We start from the raw sequence: 15,577 nt of genomic DNA on the forward strand, positions 1-15,577 counted from the left end.
TCAAAACTCCATATGTTCTGATGAAAGACCTGAAAAATTAACCCTGTTCCTTCCTTCACAAATGCCACCAGATCTGCTGTATATTTCTAGCATTTTCTACTTTAATTTCATAAGAAGATCCTTTCTTTCATATTTTAGGTCTGTTTATAAAGCCCACGATCCAATTTGTCATTTTAATCACTCTCCCAAGTTGGTCAGCCACCATTAGCGATTTATGCAAACACAGCCCCAAAGGTCTCTTCTCCTGCACTCGCTTTAGAATTGCACCCTTTATATTACATCGTGTGATCTCCACTCTGATCTCCAGCATTTGCAGACCTCACTTTCTCCTATTACATCGTGTGCCCTTATTCATCCTACCAACATGCATCATTTTAAAATTCCCTGCATTAAATTTCATCAGGAATTTCCCTATGTAAATATTCTTCAGTAGAAGGAGTATTGGAGTGATGTTCTGGCCATCTGATGAATTTAAACTTACTGCAACATCTCAAATGTAAGTTGTGGGTTTGCCTATCCTGTTTAAAGGTAAAAAGTTTTTTCAAGGTTTTCCTGATGGACAGAAGGCTGAAGAGATGAAACTAACTTTTATAATTAGACCGATAAAAAAAAATTCTTAATAACTTGGGGCCACTCAAAGTTTTAGATATAAGGAAACGTGAAATGAGGCTAAGGGGAACATTGTGCCATTCACAGGTAATACTGAATACAGAGGCATCATGTGACGTTGAGTTGTGAAGACGGCCCACTTTAGCACAAATCAAAATAACAAGCAGGTAAATTGTCAAAACTGCAGGAGAGATGATTTTACACCAGGAAGAGGGGCTCAATGTTAATTACATATCAATTATGGTTAACTATATGCAGATGGAGCACATTGATTAGTTGTTACTTGAAGGGATACTTAATGGGCTCTTGTGGTGCAGTAGTAGTGTCCCTACCTCTCAGCCAGGAGATTTGGATTGAGTCCCATTTGCACCAACGGTGTATCATAACATCTCCATTGATTAGAAATATCTTGAGATGCTGTTTCCATGCGAAATAGCTCTGTTGGGAAGAATGTTCAACTGAAGATCCAGAAGTCTTGGTTCAATTCTGGGTTTCAGTAATAATTGTGACTGCATAGAATTCTTGAGGTCTCTCCCTCTGAGCTAGAAGGCCCAGACTGAAGACCCACCTGCTCCAGAGGTGTGCAATAACACCTCTGAACAGGTATATACTTGTAATATTTCACTTTCTGAATAAATCTAAGCGGAGTAAAAGACTGGCTCTCATTTCATCCTTCAACTGCCTATCCAGGGTTTAACATCAGATAGGAAAAAGTATGTATCAAATCCATCTACCCACTTTAATTCTGTAAACCTCAATACGCTTACCTAACAAAATTTACCATCAAGATGTTAACTGATCCCCAGCCTCAAGAGCTTTTAAGAATTCTAGGTTACCACTATCACTGGTACAATGCTATGCTTCCTGAAAATGCCCCAGAATCACCCAGCTCTAATTTTAAAGTAACGCCTCCTTGTTCCAGACTGTGCATCAGGGGAAATAGTTTCTCTTTATTTACTCTTATCAAATGCTTTTAATCATACACAGCTCAATTAGATCATCTTCCTACTCTGCCATATTTGCAAGGGAATGCAATCCAGTCTGTGGCTCCTATCCCCGTAACATAATTCTTTTAGCTGTGAAGATTGGTGTGTGCAAGGTCTGAGCAGCAGTCGGATGAGGCTCAATGTTGTAGAGAATCCCCTCAACAGGTGAAAGCATTTGATTATCCGAATTTTGGATTATCCGGACAAGATTACAAGATCCCAATGTTTGGCTAAACTCTGTTATTTGTTGTTTGATTAACCGAACATTCGATTATCCAAACAAAATACACCCCACCCGTGTTGTTTGGATATTCAAGGTTCCTCTATACGTACTTAAAGAAGGTGGCCAATACTGTGCAGAATGCTCCCGATGTGCTCTCACTGGTGCCTCTATATAACTGCAGCATAAACCTCCCCACTTTAGTGTTCAGCTCCTCTCATGATAACTTATATTTTCTTTATTAGCATTTCTAATTGCTTGCAGTGCCTGCATTATAACGTTATGTGATTCATGCTCACGGTTGGAATATTGCGTGTAATTCTGGTCTCCTTCCCATTGGAAGGATGTTGTGAAACCTGGAACAGTTCAGAAAATATTTACAAGGATGTTGCCAGGGTTGGAGGATTTGAGCTATAGGGAGAGGATGAAAACGCTGGGGCTGTTTTCCCTGGAGCATGGGAGGTTGAGGGGTGACCTTATAGAGGTTTACAAAATTATGAGGGGCATGGATAGGATAAATAGACAAAGTCTTTTCCCTGGGGTGGGGGAGTCCAGGACTAGAGGGCATAGGTTTAGGGTGAGAAGGGAAAGATATAAAAGGGACCTAAGGGTCAACGTTTTCACACAGAGGGTGGTGCGTGTATGGAACAAGCTGCCAGGAGGAAGTGGTGGAGGCTGGTACAATTGCAACATTTAAAAGGCATCTGGATGGGTATAATGAATAGGAAGTGTTTACAGGGAAATGGACTAAGTGCTGGCAAATGGTACTAGATTGAGTTGGGATATCTGGTCGGCGTGGACAAGCTGGACCGAAGAATCTGTTTCCGTGCTGTACATCTCTGACACCCAAATCTCTCTGCATCATAGAGCTGCACACACTCTCACCATTTAGATAATATGCTTTTTAAAAAACTTTCCTGCTCTTCATATTCTGTTACATCCTACCTAACGAATTTGAAGTCCAGTATGGAAGCCTGAAATTACGTTGGCTGTGACATGCAAAATCCTGGCTTCACCATGAACTCCTCCACATCATAACAGTGTTTTCCCCTGCAAGAGCCATACTGGGTTTAAAGGGAAGGACGAAGAGTAAAACCAAGCAGACAGCTCTTTCAGAGATGACACGTGGCACGATGGACTGGATAGCTTTCTCCTGAGCTGTAGCGTTTCAAAATTCAGATGTTCTCTGCCTTACTTTAGATTTTTCACCTCCATTTGACTTTAATTTCATAGGGAAACTACAAGAGAGTTCTGAAAAAATGCTAGAGATCACAGTGGGTCAGGCAGCATCCACGGAGAGAAAGCAAGCTTTTTATTTTGTTTTCAGTACAGATTCCAGCATCCTACAGATTCCAGATTCTGACAAGTGTGCTGCAGGTGGGCAGGAAATCCAAATCTACATTTGTCATTGCTACTCCTGCAATGGCCACTAGGGGGTATTTGAGAGTTGCTTAGAGCAAGCCACACACCAATAAATTAGTTTAGGGTTTGCAAGGTCATTAGATTTCAGACTATCCAGTGTGGACGTATGGCAAAAACACAGCACCTTAAAAATGGAGCATTGCCTTTACCCTGTATCTGTGGTTTGTAAATGTTGCTTTGCACAAACAAAAAAATTCCTTCTACGGTGGCTGCACTGAATTTCTCTGGGTATGTAACAGAGGATTTGGAACAGGAGGTCCTTGGGACGTTGGCAAATATTGGATAGAGAAGTAAAAAGGCTTGGAGGAGATACAAGTTCAGATGAGAATTTAAAATTTTGTGCGTGGGGATTCACAGCTATGAATTAGCACAATTACCCAGCTTCACTTCTGTTATATAGTCATATAGATGTACAGCACGTAAATGTGGCCCAACTCATCCATGCTGACCAGATATCCCAACCAATCTAGTCCCATCTGCCACACCTGGCCCATATCCCTACAAACCCTTCCTATTCATATACCTATCCAAATGCCTTTTAAATATTGCAATTGTACCAGCCTCCACCACTTCCTCTGGTAGCTCATTCCATACACGTACCACCCTCTATGTGAAAAAGCTGCCTCTTAGGTTTCTTTTATATTGTTCCCCTCTCATCCTAAACCTATGCACTCTGGTTCTGGGCTCCCCCACCGCAGGAAAGAGACTTTCTCGATTTATCCTATCCATGCCTCTCATGATTTTATAAATCTCTAAGGTCACCCCTCAGCCTCCAGGGAAAACAGCCCCAGCCTGTTCAGCCTCTCCCTATAGCTCAAATCCTCCAATCATGGCAACATCCTTGTAAATCTTTGCTGAACATTTTCAAGTTTTACAACATCTTTCAGATAGGAAGGAGACCAGAATTGCACACAATATTCCAAAGCGGCCTAACCAATATCCTATTCAGCCGCAACATTACCTCCAAACTACTATACTCAATATTCTGACCAATAAAGGAGAGCATACCAAACGCCTTCTTCACTAGCCTATCTACCAGAGACTCCACTTTCAGGGAGCTATGAACCCGCACTCCAAGGTCTCTTTCTTCAGCAACACTTCTTCGGACCTTACCATTAAGTGTATACGTCCTGCTAAGATTTGCTTTCCCAAAATGCAGCACCTCGCATTTATCTAAATTAAACTCCATATGCCACTTCTCAGCCATTGGCCCATCTGATCAAGATCCTGTTGTAATCTGAGGTAACCTTCTTCACAGTCCACTACACCTCCAATTTTGGTGTCATCTGTAAACTTACTATCTGTTGTCAAATCTAATGCTGGTTATATTTTTACACTACCCATGCAGACAAATTTCAAAGGAAAAAATGGAGGTATGTTTCTCTACTCCACTGTCCATTGTCTTGTCACATTACAACAGGCAGCACCTGAAGCCCAGATGGAACCCTGCTCGCAGGTTTCTGCCAATGCTTAGTTCTATGAAGTGCAGAAGGAGCCACAGGGAGGGACCACTGACCGAAGTTTCTGATCTGGGAGAATGCCTGGGTTTCTGTTCCCAACTGCTGAATAATGCCCCATTGCAATTCATATGTAGCAATGCAAAGATTTGCAGAGATTCAGCTCTACAGTTCTACACAAACACCCACTAGCAGTCACAGTTTTGGCTGACACACAGGAAGGGGCCCATAACCCACATCTAGCCACTTTGTGGAATATATTCTCGTACCTTGAGTGACCAAACAAAACATGAAAAGTATCAAACAATCGGACACTGGATAAACAATTCCTGATATCACTTTTTGGACTTATTTATTTACATGCTTTGTCCTCTTTAAAATCTTGACAAAATCCTAAATTAGACAGTGTCTGTATCTGGATTATAATTCAAATTGATATGCAATATTTCTCACTATTGAAAGGATAGACCCAACAACCCACTAAGATGATTTTCTTGGAAATGTTTCTTCTGAAGGAAATATTTGCTCATCTTTCAGACTGTAACCTCTGCTAACACAGTTGAAATTTACTGCTTGCACTGAAGGTTTAAATAGATAAGAATAAAATCTGGTAACTATACTCGAGTATCTTTTAAACCCTCAAACCCCTGGTAACATGGGCTTCTTCTTGCTAGTGGGTCCTGTAGTATTATACCTCCAATGTCGACCTCAAAAATCCAGTTCCGCAAAAAGAAAGCTCATTATATTGCATAATGCATGATGGTGGAAGCAATTTTAAAATATGACAGCTTCCCTCTAAATTCATGATATTTATATATGGCAACAATGCTGATGACAGTGGCAGCAATGTTGGAGCAGTGCTCTTGCAGGAACAGTGTGTGGTACAGCTGTTCAACACTCAGGAACACAGTGTTCCAATTCCTGGTTGGCCCATTCCTGTTCCTCTACCTTGCCCCTGGAGACAGGAATGAAGCCACCTGCTGAGGTGAAGCTGTGCGCCTCTGGAGTCACAGGCGGCGTCTTATTCACAGTACAGGGCTGTTTTTGGAAGCTGCTGTTTATTTAAATAGGGTAGGAAAAGCATAAAGTGCACAATTGCCCGACCTGAATCATCATACTTACACATGTTCAGATTTAATACTGCTGGGGTTTCACTTTGCAGTAGACTGTAGGGCAGCGTGCAATGTAAATGAGCTGACCTAAAGGTATTCTAGCGGATACCTTGGGAATTTAGAGGAGCAGCTGGATCAGACCATTATAAAATGAGCACAGCGAAGCAAATAAAAGACACAAAGGCAATTCGATAAAAGACATCCTATCTCTATCCTGAGAGGGAGTTACATCAAAAACATGGGTGCATATTTCTGACAGAATCTTTTGTGACCGTTTCATCAAACAATTCGATTAAAGAATCGCCTTCAATTGAAACAGATCCCAATTATGACATAGTTGCTGCATGCTGTAGATTTACCACCCTTTGAAGCAATGTAAAAGTCCAGGTAGGGTGACTGGGAACACGCAGTTACCCAAAAACTGGGAACAGAACGGGTCGCATATCTTCCTGGTGCTCTACAAGGAAAATATTAACAGAGTTCTAGACCATGAACGATGTAAAATGTGTCAGGCTTACGATGAACTGATAAATTATTAGTTCAACCAATTTATGGGACATAAGTCACATCAGACAGATTATTATTCAGCCTCTATTTTTGTGAAAAGGATCCCCTTCAGCAGTATGCTTTACTCTGTTGGGGGGGGGGGGTGCAGAGAGAAGAAATGAGGAACCAAAGGAAGTTACAAAGCAAAAAGAATTCACATTTCCACTCAAGACTGAACAGCACATGGTGGATGATGGGGGAAGTACAAGGTTGGGCTTAATTCTGATGCTTTCCACAGTCAAATAGCTTGCCAAGACTCATTATCAAGACACATATGTTAAGAATCATCACTTGGGCACAGTAACAGATGGCTACAGGCACCCCGGGAACCAGGCTGCAATAACAATCAGCACCTTCAGGACAGCAGTGAGATTGTAACTAAAAAGTTAAAATCCAAGGTTAGAAATACCTTGAACGTACTCTTGCTAGTATTGCTGAAAAAAAATCATCACTAAATAACACATGCTAACAGGTTGGAAATGAAAAGGGATCACATTCTCAGTTGCAAAGCAATCTTTTTTTCAGTTTTCATTTAAAAATGTGAAAGATGGCAATGCCAAAAGGACATGGCTTTAACTTTTATATTTAGCTCAGGCAACTTTACTGCTACATCTCATGCATGTGATAACTGATAGAAGAGTGCTGTCACTGACTACAAAGTAGAAAGTATTCCATTCAGCAGCATTGTCATCCTTCATCTTGACAAGATCAGATCAGGAATGAAGAATTAAATTAAAATAAGACTGCACACACTGTCATTTTCATTTACCTGACTGAGCAGCTGCCCATGAAAGATGGTGTTCACCACCTTGAGAACCTGCTTGGTGAGCTTCCGTTGAGAAAAAGGAATAAGGATCCTGTGCTTTGTACCTTCCGATTCCAGCTCCTGCTGCACTTTGTCCAGTAATTCACAAAGAAATTCCTGAGCATCTTGCTGACCATATCCCCTGAATGCTGGGATCAGGCTCCATACAGAGTGCAACATAGCAAACGGAGACACCAAAGCCCATTTCCCAGACCACATTACTCGAAAGAGTGTGTGAAGTTCATGGCAAAGAGAGATGTGCTTCGAACTAGGTTCCTTGGGTTGAATAAGTTCCAGGTTCCTGGCCATAGAGGCACCTCCGTTCAAACCAGCTGGCATGCTGTATCTCCCTGAAGCTCCCACATGATCGTTTCTTCCTGCTATGCACGATGCAGGACCAATCCCCAGCGTGACCTTGTTAGACAATCGTGTTTTGCCATTTGCGGTCCTTGCCAATAGTTCTTCAGTCTCACAGAGATCAAGGGTTAAGAAACACTCTCTGAACTTTTGCAAGTGACTGAGTACTTGCAGGATAGAGTTCATGTAGCAGGTATTACCAAGATTTCTTAGACCCGTAACACCAGGAGTTACCACTGGTTTACGCTTGGTAGCATAATACCGCTTAATTTTGTTCCTTTGTCGTTTTGAGGTAGGGGCAGTTTGTAGCACCTTTTTTCCAGTTGGTTTTTTGCACTTTGAGATATGGTCCTCCTTCCGGATTTGAAATAAAATCCTTGCACTTTTCCGAGGTGGGGCATTGACCAGCTCCTCCATGAATTTACGCTTTAGCTCCTGTCGCCGCTTCCTTGCTTCCTCCTTTCTTCTGTCCATTTCCTCCTGTAGCCGCTTTTCTTCCAATCTACGTTTACCACTGGTTGTTTGTTCAAACCAAATGCGCATTGCCTTTGTTAGCAAAGACTGGCGTCTGTGCCAAAGAGCAGTGAACATCTGCTCTGTACTATGAGTCTGCCCTTTTTTGTTCTTCTGAAACGAACAAGGAGATTCCCCGCAAGCCATTGACCGCAATGCCCTGCCATTGCGTGCCATTGGACTGCACTTTTGGTTCTTTATTGCACTTAAAGTGCTTCTCAACAGTTTTAAATCCCCTGTAGCATTGTCATTTAACACATAGTCATCACAAAGATAACAAAAGACATAAAGTTCATTGACCTCCATAGCCAAAGGATGCCTAGTTTCCTCAAAGTGTTTGAGTGCATGCTCCTCGATGTAGCGACCACATGCCACGTGGGAGCATTTAAGACAGGCCCAAACAGATTCAGTGGTGTTACAGTCCATGCAATGCCACTTCTGGGGATTCAATATGGAGTGATTTTGGGCGAGTCGCAGACGCCCTACATGCTTACACCTATCCATGGCTTTAAAAGCTCTCAGAAATGTTCTGGTTGTAGTATCCTTGGCCTGCTGTACTGCTTTAACCTGTTAGGGAAAAAAAAAGAAAAAAAAACCTTTAGCTGTTGGGAAAAAACATTATAAGCAGTAAAGCATCAAATTAGAAGGCTCTCCTCATGATAAGTTCTAAGCCCTTGTAAGTGCCCCAGTTCTCAGGAATCTTTTCCAAATATCCTGTTATCTATTAAAGTTAAGAACAAAGGACAAATCATTTTCTTTACACAGCTTCTCGCCACTATTTCAGGAGTGGCATATCAAGAGGCCTTTACTGCCATTTCATCAAGTCAGCAAAGGGCTAGAGGTTTGTGACAAAGGATCACAACAACCTCAGAAGATAAGTCATCAATTCTGAATCAAGTCTGATGCTGGTTAGCCCCTACAAAGTACAGAATATGGAACTAATCTAAAGTACTTCATATTTAAAGAATTAATGTAAGGGAGCTTACTGCTTTTTCTCTCCACAACCAGGGTTTTTAATCACGAGTTATATGCAATATAAAAATAAAGAATGGAAATATTTGAAGGCTAGCACACTTGATTGAAAGAACAATTGTGCTAAAAATTAAGTGGAGGGTAAAATTGTCAAATAAGATTGTAGAATTAGAAATTAAGTATTTAAATAGAAGAAGGGCATAGGTTAAAAATCAAGCATATACCAGTCAGGAAAAATGGGAGCTCAAAGATTGGGCAATATAGATGATTGAGAAAATTAAAGATTTTGAAACCAGAAAAATATATTTTACAGGGCAGATAAAATTAGAAAAACTAAAAATTGGAGATTAGAAAGGAATAAAAAGAATGAGTGAAAATTAATAATAATAAAATATACGCCTAGTGAAACAAAAGTCAAAGTATTGATTAGTGGTCAAAAGATGTTAAAATATGAATTAAGCCTCATTTTTACAGATCAGGTGGCTATTAGGATTATAGGAATAGCAAAGAACTACCTAGAGGCAGCCAGTTGGTATACAGTGACTTCGCTGGCAATTGTTAAATCTGTCATTTCTTGCAAGACCTCAGAACCTTGCATCGTTATCTATTTCAAATATTTGTCCAGTTTCCTTAAACAATGGCCTCAGACTCAACCATTTCCTGTGGAAAAGCATTCCATGCTCATACAACAGAGTAGAGAAATTTATTTCTCTCTTCCCTGATGCTTCAGTGGCTACTTCCTATTCACTCCAGTAAACCTCACCCAAAACTATAAATCTGTTCTAAACAGTTACTTTACATTCCTCTGTAAAAAAAAGTACCATTACTTTATGTTGTGCCCTCACTCCTCATTCACAACTATAGGATTTTAATTCCTGCATCACCCTGCCATATCTCCAAAGCAGTCTCTTGTACTCATGTCCTTATTGTGCAGCGTTTTGGGTTTTCAGCAGAGAGATCTAACAATGGCCTCATCCTTGCTTTACATTAGAGACAGGGGTGGAACCATCAAAAAGGTTTTTGCTTAACCAAAAGGGAAAATCATTATTCAAAGAGTTTGTACCAAAGATGTTATTCAAACTTAAAGACTGATAAATCACTGGCACAAGATTGTATTTCATTTGGATTTTTGATTGTAAACAAAGGCTGTGAATACAATTTCCCACATTGTTGCTGCTGGAGATTTGGACAGCAATAAACGTTGACAGTCTTGGGGAATCAATGGAAATGTGGTAAATCAAGAAGTTATAGATCAGACTAGAGCTTATGGCATAGACAAAATTTACTTCACACTTGAAAAAGGCAAAATTAACATGGATTCTACAGATAAGTCACTTAATATTCATCTCAGAACTTTTCAAAGAAATAACAAACAGAAAGATTGATTAGATTTTTTAAGACAATTGAGTTGTGGCAATATTAATTACTTAAAGGAATTACAGAAGACATTACTTCTATTTCCTCGAGTAAAGGCACTCGTAAAAATGCTTTTGAAGAGTAATGATATGACCACAACCCTGACCAGCACCAAAATTGCAATTACACTTCATAGGCCTGAAAGGATGGCTAACATGGGAAATGTTACACTGAACAATCCAGTAAGGGGATGTACCAAAGTTGATGCTTGAAATGAGTAGTTATAGAGAGTTTGTACTGCAAAGAGATATGAATAGGAAGGATTTGGAGGGATATGGGCCAGGTGCTGGCAGGTGGACTAGATTGGACTAAGATATCTAGTCAGCACGGACGGGTTGGACTGAAAGGTCTGTTTCCATGCTGCACATCCCTATGACTATGTACGTATCAATAGCAAATTTAAAAGGCACATAACTTTAACTGTCCTAATATAGATGCGGAAAAACAGAGCTAAAGGCAGGGAAGGAGAGGGGTATTCAAATTCACAACAAAGAGGGAGGGAACTGCTGATCTGCAAAATGGATTAGGGCAAGTGGAATGCTTTACACGAGGAGCTCATCATGCTAACAGTAAATCAACAATGGCTCAATGCAGTGATTGAAGGTAGAAGAAAACTCAGAAGGTAAAAATCTACGGTGGGGAACAGCTAATTCCAGTGATTTAAGAAGCAATCCAGCACAGATAGATCAGAAAAGCAGATTCAGGGTAAAGCACTAAGAGTGCGGTGCACAGGATGCAAGGAAAAGAAAATGTAGGCACAAACTGGACATATACCATTGAAAGAACAATTTATACTATCCACTGTGAAGAGACCCTGGATGAGAAAATAAATAAATGTTAAAATAAAACAGGAGGTGACTCAAGACAAACATCAAGAGGAAGATTCAGTTAATAAACTGGAATATTATTGAAAGAACACGAAGCAGAGAGGTTACGAGAAACGATCAGTGCGCAAAATTAACCAAATTTTAAAAAACAGATTTCATAAATGCATGAAATGTAAGTGATTAGCTGGGGAAAATAAAACTGAAAATCTTGTTAATATTTCAGGTCAATGGCCTTTTGTCAGAAGGCAGAACAATGCTGTTAAAATCTTAACAATCATTAATTCTCTTTCAAAGTCTGTGAGAAGATTTGTAGCTTGGGTGCTCGCTGTTGTGGTTCTGTTCACCGAGCTGGGAATTTGTGTTGCAGACGTTTCGTCCCCTGTCTAGGTGACATCCTCAGTGCTTGGGAGCCTCCTGTGAAGCGCTTCTGTGATGTTTCCTCCGGCATTTATAGTGGTTTGAATCTGCCGCTTCCGGTTGTCAGTTCCAGCTGTCCGCTGCAGTAGTCGGTATATTGGGTCCAGGTCGATGTGCATATTGATTGAATCTGTGGGTGAGTGATATTTCCAACATGATTGAAATCAAAAATAAATTTGATATAGGCTGCATTTTCTCTTCATATTTGTATGCAACAGAAGGCATAAAATATCAATTTCTTCCTCTGTTGACCCTCCCAGGCATGGTATTCTCAATTGGTTCTGTGACTGTACAGATGTACCGCCTATTCACTTTGCTCATGAGACATTATGGTGGTCACAGAGGAGCAATACTAACATTTCTGTTCTCTGCTGTGCCTGATAAATTTTTTTTTTCAATAACACAGACATTGAATTACAGTTATCGCCAACACATGCACTGGCCCTTTCGCCTGTCAATTTAATCTTCCCAATTACATTATTTATGTTTCACAGCAATCTTGAAATTCTGTTTCTGATCACAAACTTTATGATAGAAACTAGGAATCTTTTGCACAAACGATAATGTATCAGGTATTATATATCTATCACACACACACCGCTGATACATTATCGTTTGTGCAAAAGATTCCTAGTTTCTATCATAAAGTTTGTGATCAGAAACAGAATTTCAAGATTGCTGTGAAACATAAATAATGTAATTGGGAAGATTAAATTGACAGGCGAAAGGGCCAGTGCATGTGTTGGCGATAACTGTAATTCAATGTCTGTGTTATTGAAAAAAAAAATTTATCAGGCACAGCAGAGAACAGAAATGTTAGTATTGCTCCTCTGTGACCACCATAATGTCTCATGAGCAAAGTGAATAGGCGGTACATCTGTACAGTCACAGAACCAATTGAGAATACCATGCCTGGGAGGGTCAACAGAGGAAGAAATTGATATTTTATGCCTTCTGTTGCATACAAATATGAAGAGAAAATGCAGCCTATATCAAATTTATTTTTGATTTCAATCATGTTGGAAATATCAGAGACTCAAAGTTTGTGAGAATAAGCACATCGACCTGGACCCAATATACTGACCACTGCAGCAGACAGCTGGAACTGACAACCGGAAGCGGCAGATTCAAACCACTATAAATGCCGGAGGAAACATCACAGAAGCGCTTCACAGGAGGCTCCCAAGCACTGAGGATGTCACCTAGACAGGGGATGAAACGTCTGCAACACAAATTCCCAGCTCGGCGAACAGAACCACAACATTAATTCTCTTTCTTCACAAATGCTGCCTGGGCTGCTGAATTTTTCCAGCATTTATTTCAGACGGTGGGAAGGGCTACTGGAAATTATGAGACACAAAGTAAGCTAGCATTTGAAAAGCTAAGAGCTAATCACAGAGAGCTAGTACAGATTTGTTAAAGCCAAATTGTACTTGGCTAACTTGAATGAATTCTTTGATGAGCTAATACAGCACATGCCTTAACAGATTTTCAGAAGGCATTCACTAAAGTGCCATACCGGTGGCTTAACAGAAGGTCAAAACCCACAGAACAAGTGGAAAGTGGCAATGAAAGTACAAAATTGGATAAGTGACCAGAAGCAAAGGGCTGCTCTTTGACAGAACTTTTGATAAAGTAGCAGATAGTGATGAGAATAATTATAGGTATTTGAGTGACAAACAGGGTGGTGAAATAGCAAATGAAGTTCATTGTGGGGAAGTGTGAAAGTGATGTACTTAGGACAACCAACGTGGAAAGTCAGTGCAATATAAACAGTACAATTTTGAAATCTGTAAATGCACAGAGAGTCCTTGGTGTCTAGACAAAGAAATTCCTGAAGAAGTCACAGCAAGTTGATTGAAAAGGCAAATGGTTTATTTGGGTTTATAAATACAACAGCATAGAGATATCACTTTGGAAATTTACAAGTAAGCAGGATTATGGACAGTTCTCAGCAGCACACTTCAGGGAAGATGTAGACCTCAGAAAAGAGCATTTCAATGATAACGGACTTCATTTGTGTGGAGGAGTTTAAAAGTTCAGGTTATTCTCCTTGGAACATTTAAGTGGTGTCTAAATAGAGGTTTTGATAGAGCAGATAGACAAAATATTAGTTCCTCTGGCAAATGAATCAATAACCACAAGTCACAAGTTCAAAACTAGCAAAAGTTCTAGACTTTGTATTGGGGAGAAATAGTTTTATTTCATCATTATAATCTGGAAAGCTCCATGTCAAAAATAATGCAAGCTGGAGTATACAAAACTTACAAAGTTACGGCAAAGCTAAGGGCATTGAACTGGGCATAAATGCTCTTTCAAAGAGCTAGCACAAGCATATTGGGCCAAATGACCTCTCCCTGTTGTCTCAGTGTTTTTATGGCATTTAACACCTAACTATGATATATCTAACCCGAAGAACGCTAGGTCCCGATTGTGCCGCTTCCAATGCTGCAGTTTCTGTTAAAGACCATAAGACATAGGAGAAAAAAAGTACACCATTCAACGTATTCATGGCTGATTGCATTATCCTCCACTCCACTTTCCTGCCTTTTTCCTGCAACCCTTGATTCGCTTACTATTTACAAATCTAACTTGGCCTTAAATATATTTAAGGACCCAGCCTCAAAAACCTACTGTAATAAAGAATTCTATAGATTCACTACTCTCAGAAGAAAGTCTTCATCTGCCTTAAAGGTGCAACTCTTTTTCTGAGGTTTTTTTTTAGATTAGATTAGATTACATTACAGTGTGGAAACAGGCCCTTCGGCCCAACAAGTCCACACCGACCCGCCGAAGCGAAACCCACCCATACCCCTACATTTACCCCTTACCTAACACTACGGGTAATTTAGTATGGCCAATTCACCTGACCCTGCACATCTTTGGACTGTGGGAGGAAACCGGAGCACCCGGAGGAAACCCACGCAGACACGGGGAGAACGTGCAAACTCCACACAGTCAGTCGCCTGAGGCAGGAATTGAACCCGGGTCTCTGGCGCTGTGAGGCAGCAGTGCTAACCACTGTACCACCGTGCCGCCCACTGATTATGCCCTCTGGTCCTAGACAATCATTCCCCATCATTCCTGTTAAGTCTCTTAGGTATCCTACTTGAAAACAGTCACCTCTCATTCTAAATTCCAAAGATTACAGGCTCAATCTACTCAACCTCTCTTCATAAGACAATGCCTCCACACCCACTATCAACCTGGTGAACTGTCTCTGGACTGCCTCCAATGGAAGTTTCTCTTGCCTTGGATGAAGGGGCCCAAAGTTGTTTACAGTATCCCATCGCTGGTTTGACTAATGCAGAGAATAGTTTTAACAGGACCTCCCTGTTTTTACACCCCATTCTCTTTGAAATAAAGGCCTTGCCCATTACCAACTAAATTTGAATGCCAGCTTTTTGTAATTCATGGATGATAACTCTCAAAACCCTGTTCCATAGCCTTCAGCAGTCTTTCTCCATTCAAATAGTATTCACCACCTCTATTTTCTTGCCAAAGTGCAAATCTTATATTGTCCCACATTATATTCCATCCATCAAGAGTTTGCCCACTCGTTTAAACTGTCTATACCCCCCTACAGACTTCAGAACCATTCTCAACACTTGCCTTCCAATCTATTTTTGTGTCATCATCAATACAGTCGCTTCCCTCATCCTGGTCATTAACGTATATTGCAAATAATTATCTCCCGAGCGCTGATGTCTGTGGCACACCACTAGTTGCAGGTTGGCATCCTGTAAATGACCATTGAGTTCCAACTCTTTAATGTTCTGTTAGTTAGCCAATCCTCTATCTATAATACCTTCAACACCATGAGATCTTCTCTTATTAAAGTAGTCTAATGTCTAGACCCTGGTCAAATGCCATCTGAAAATCTAAATATATTATATCCCTGATTCCCTTATATCTATC

At 40.5% G+C, this 15,577-nt stretch overlaps 1 protein-coding gene across 3 annotated transcripts in view; it reads right to left on the reverse strand.

The window, feature by feature from the left end:
* Positions 1-15,577, reverse strand: part of LOC122563109 (ubiquitin carboxyl-terminal hydrolase 49-like) — a 65,732-nt gene that overhangs the window by 24,333 nt on the left and 25,822 nt on the right. For all 3 annotated transcript variants that reach the window (XM_043716549.1, XM_043716546.1, XM_043716547.1), the window contains exon 3: positions 7,122-8,594. In XM_043716549.1, the coding sequence (XP_043572484.1) occupies positions 7,122-8,531 (1,410 nt within the window). In that variant the 5' untranslated portion in view covers positions 8,532-8,594. The remainder of the gene's footprint in view (positions 1-7,121; positions 8,595-15,577) is intronic.

Source organism: Chiloscyllium plagiosum, chromosome 26 (genome assembly GCF_004010195.1).
Source record: "Chiloscyllium plagiosum isolate BGI_BamShark_2017 chromosome 26, ASM401019v2, whole genome shotgun sequence".
Lineage (NCBI taxonomy): Eukaryota > Metazoa > Chordata > Chondrichthyes > Orectolobiformes > Hemiscylliidae > Chiloscyllium > Chiloscyllium plagiosum.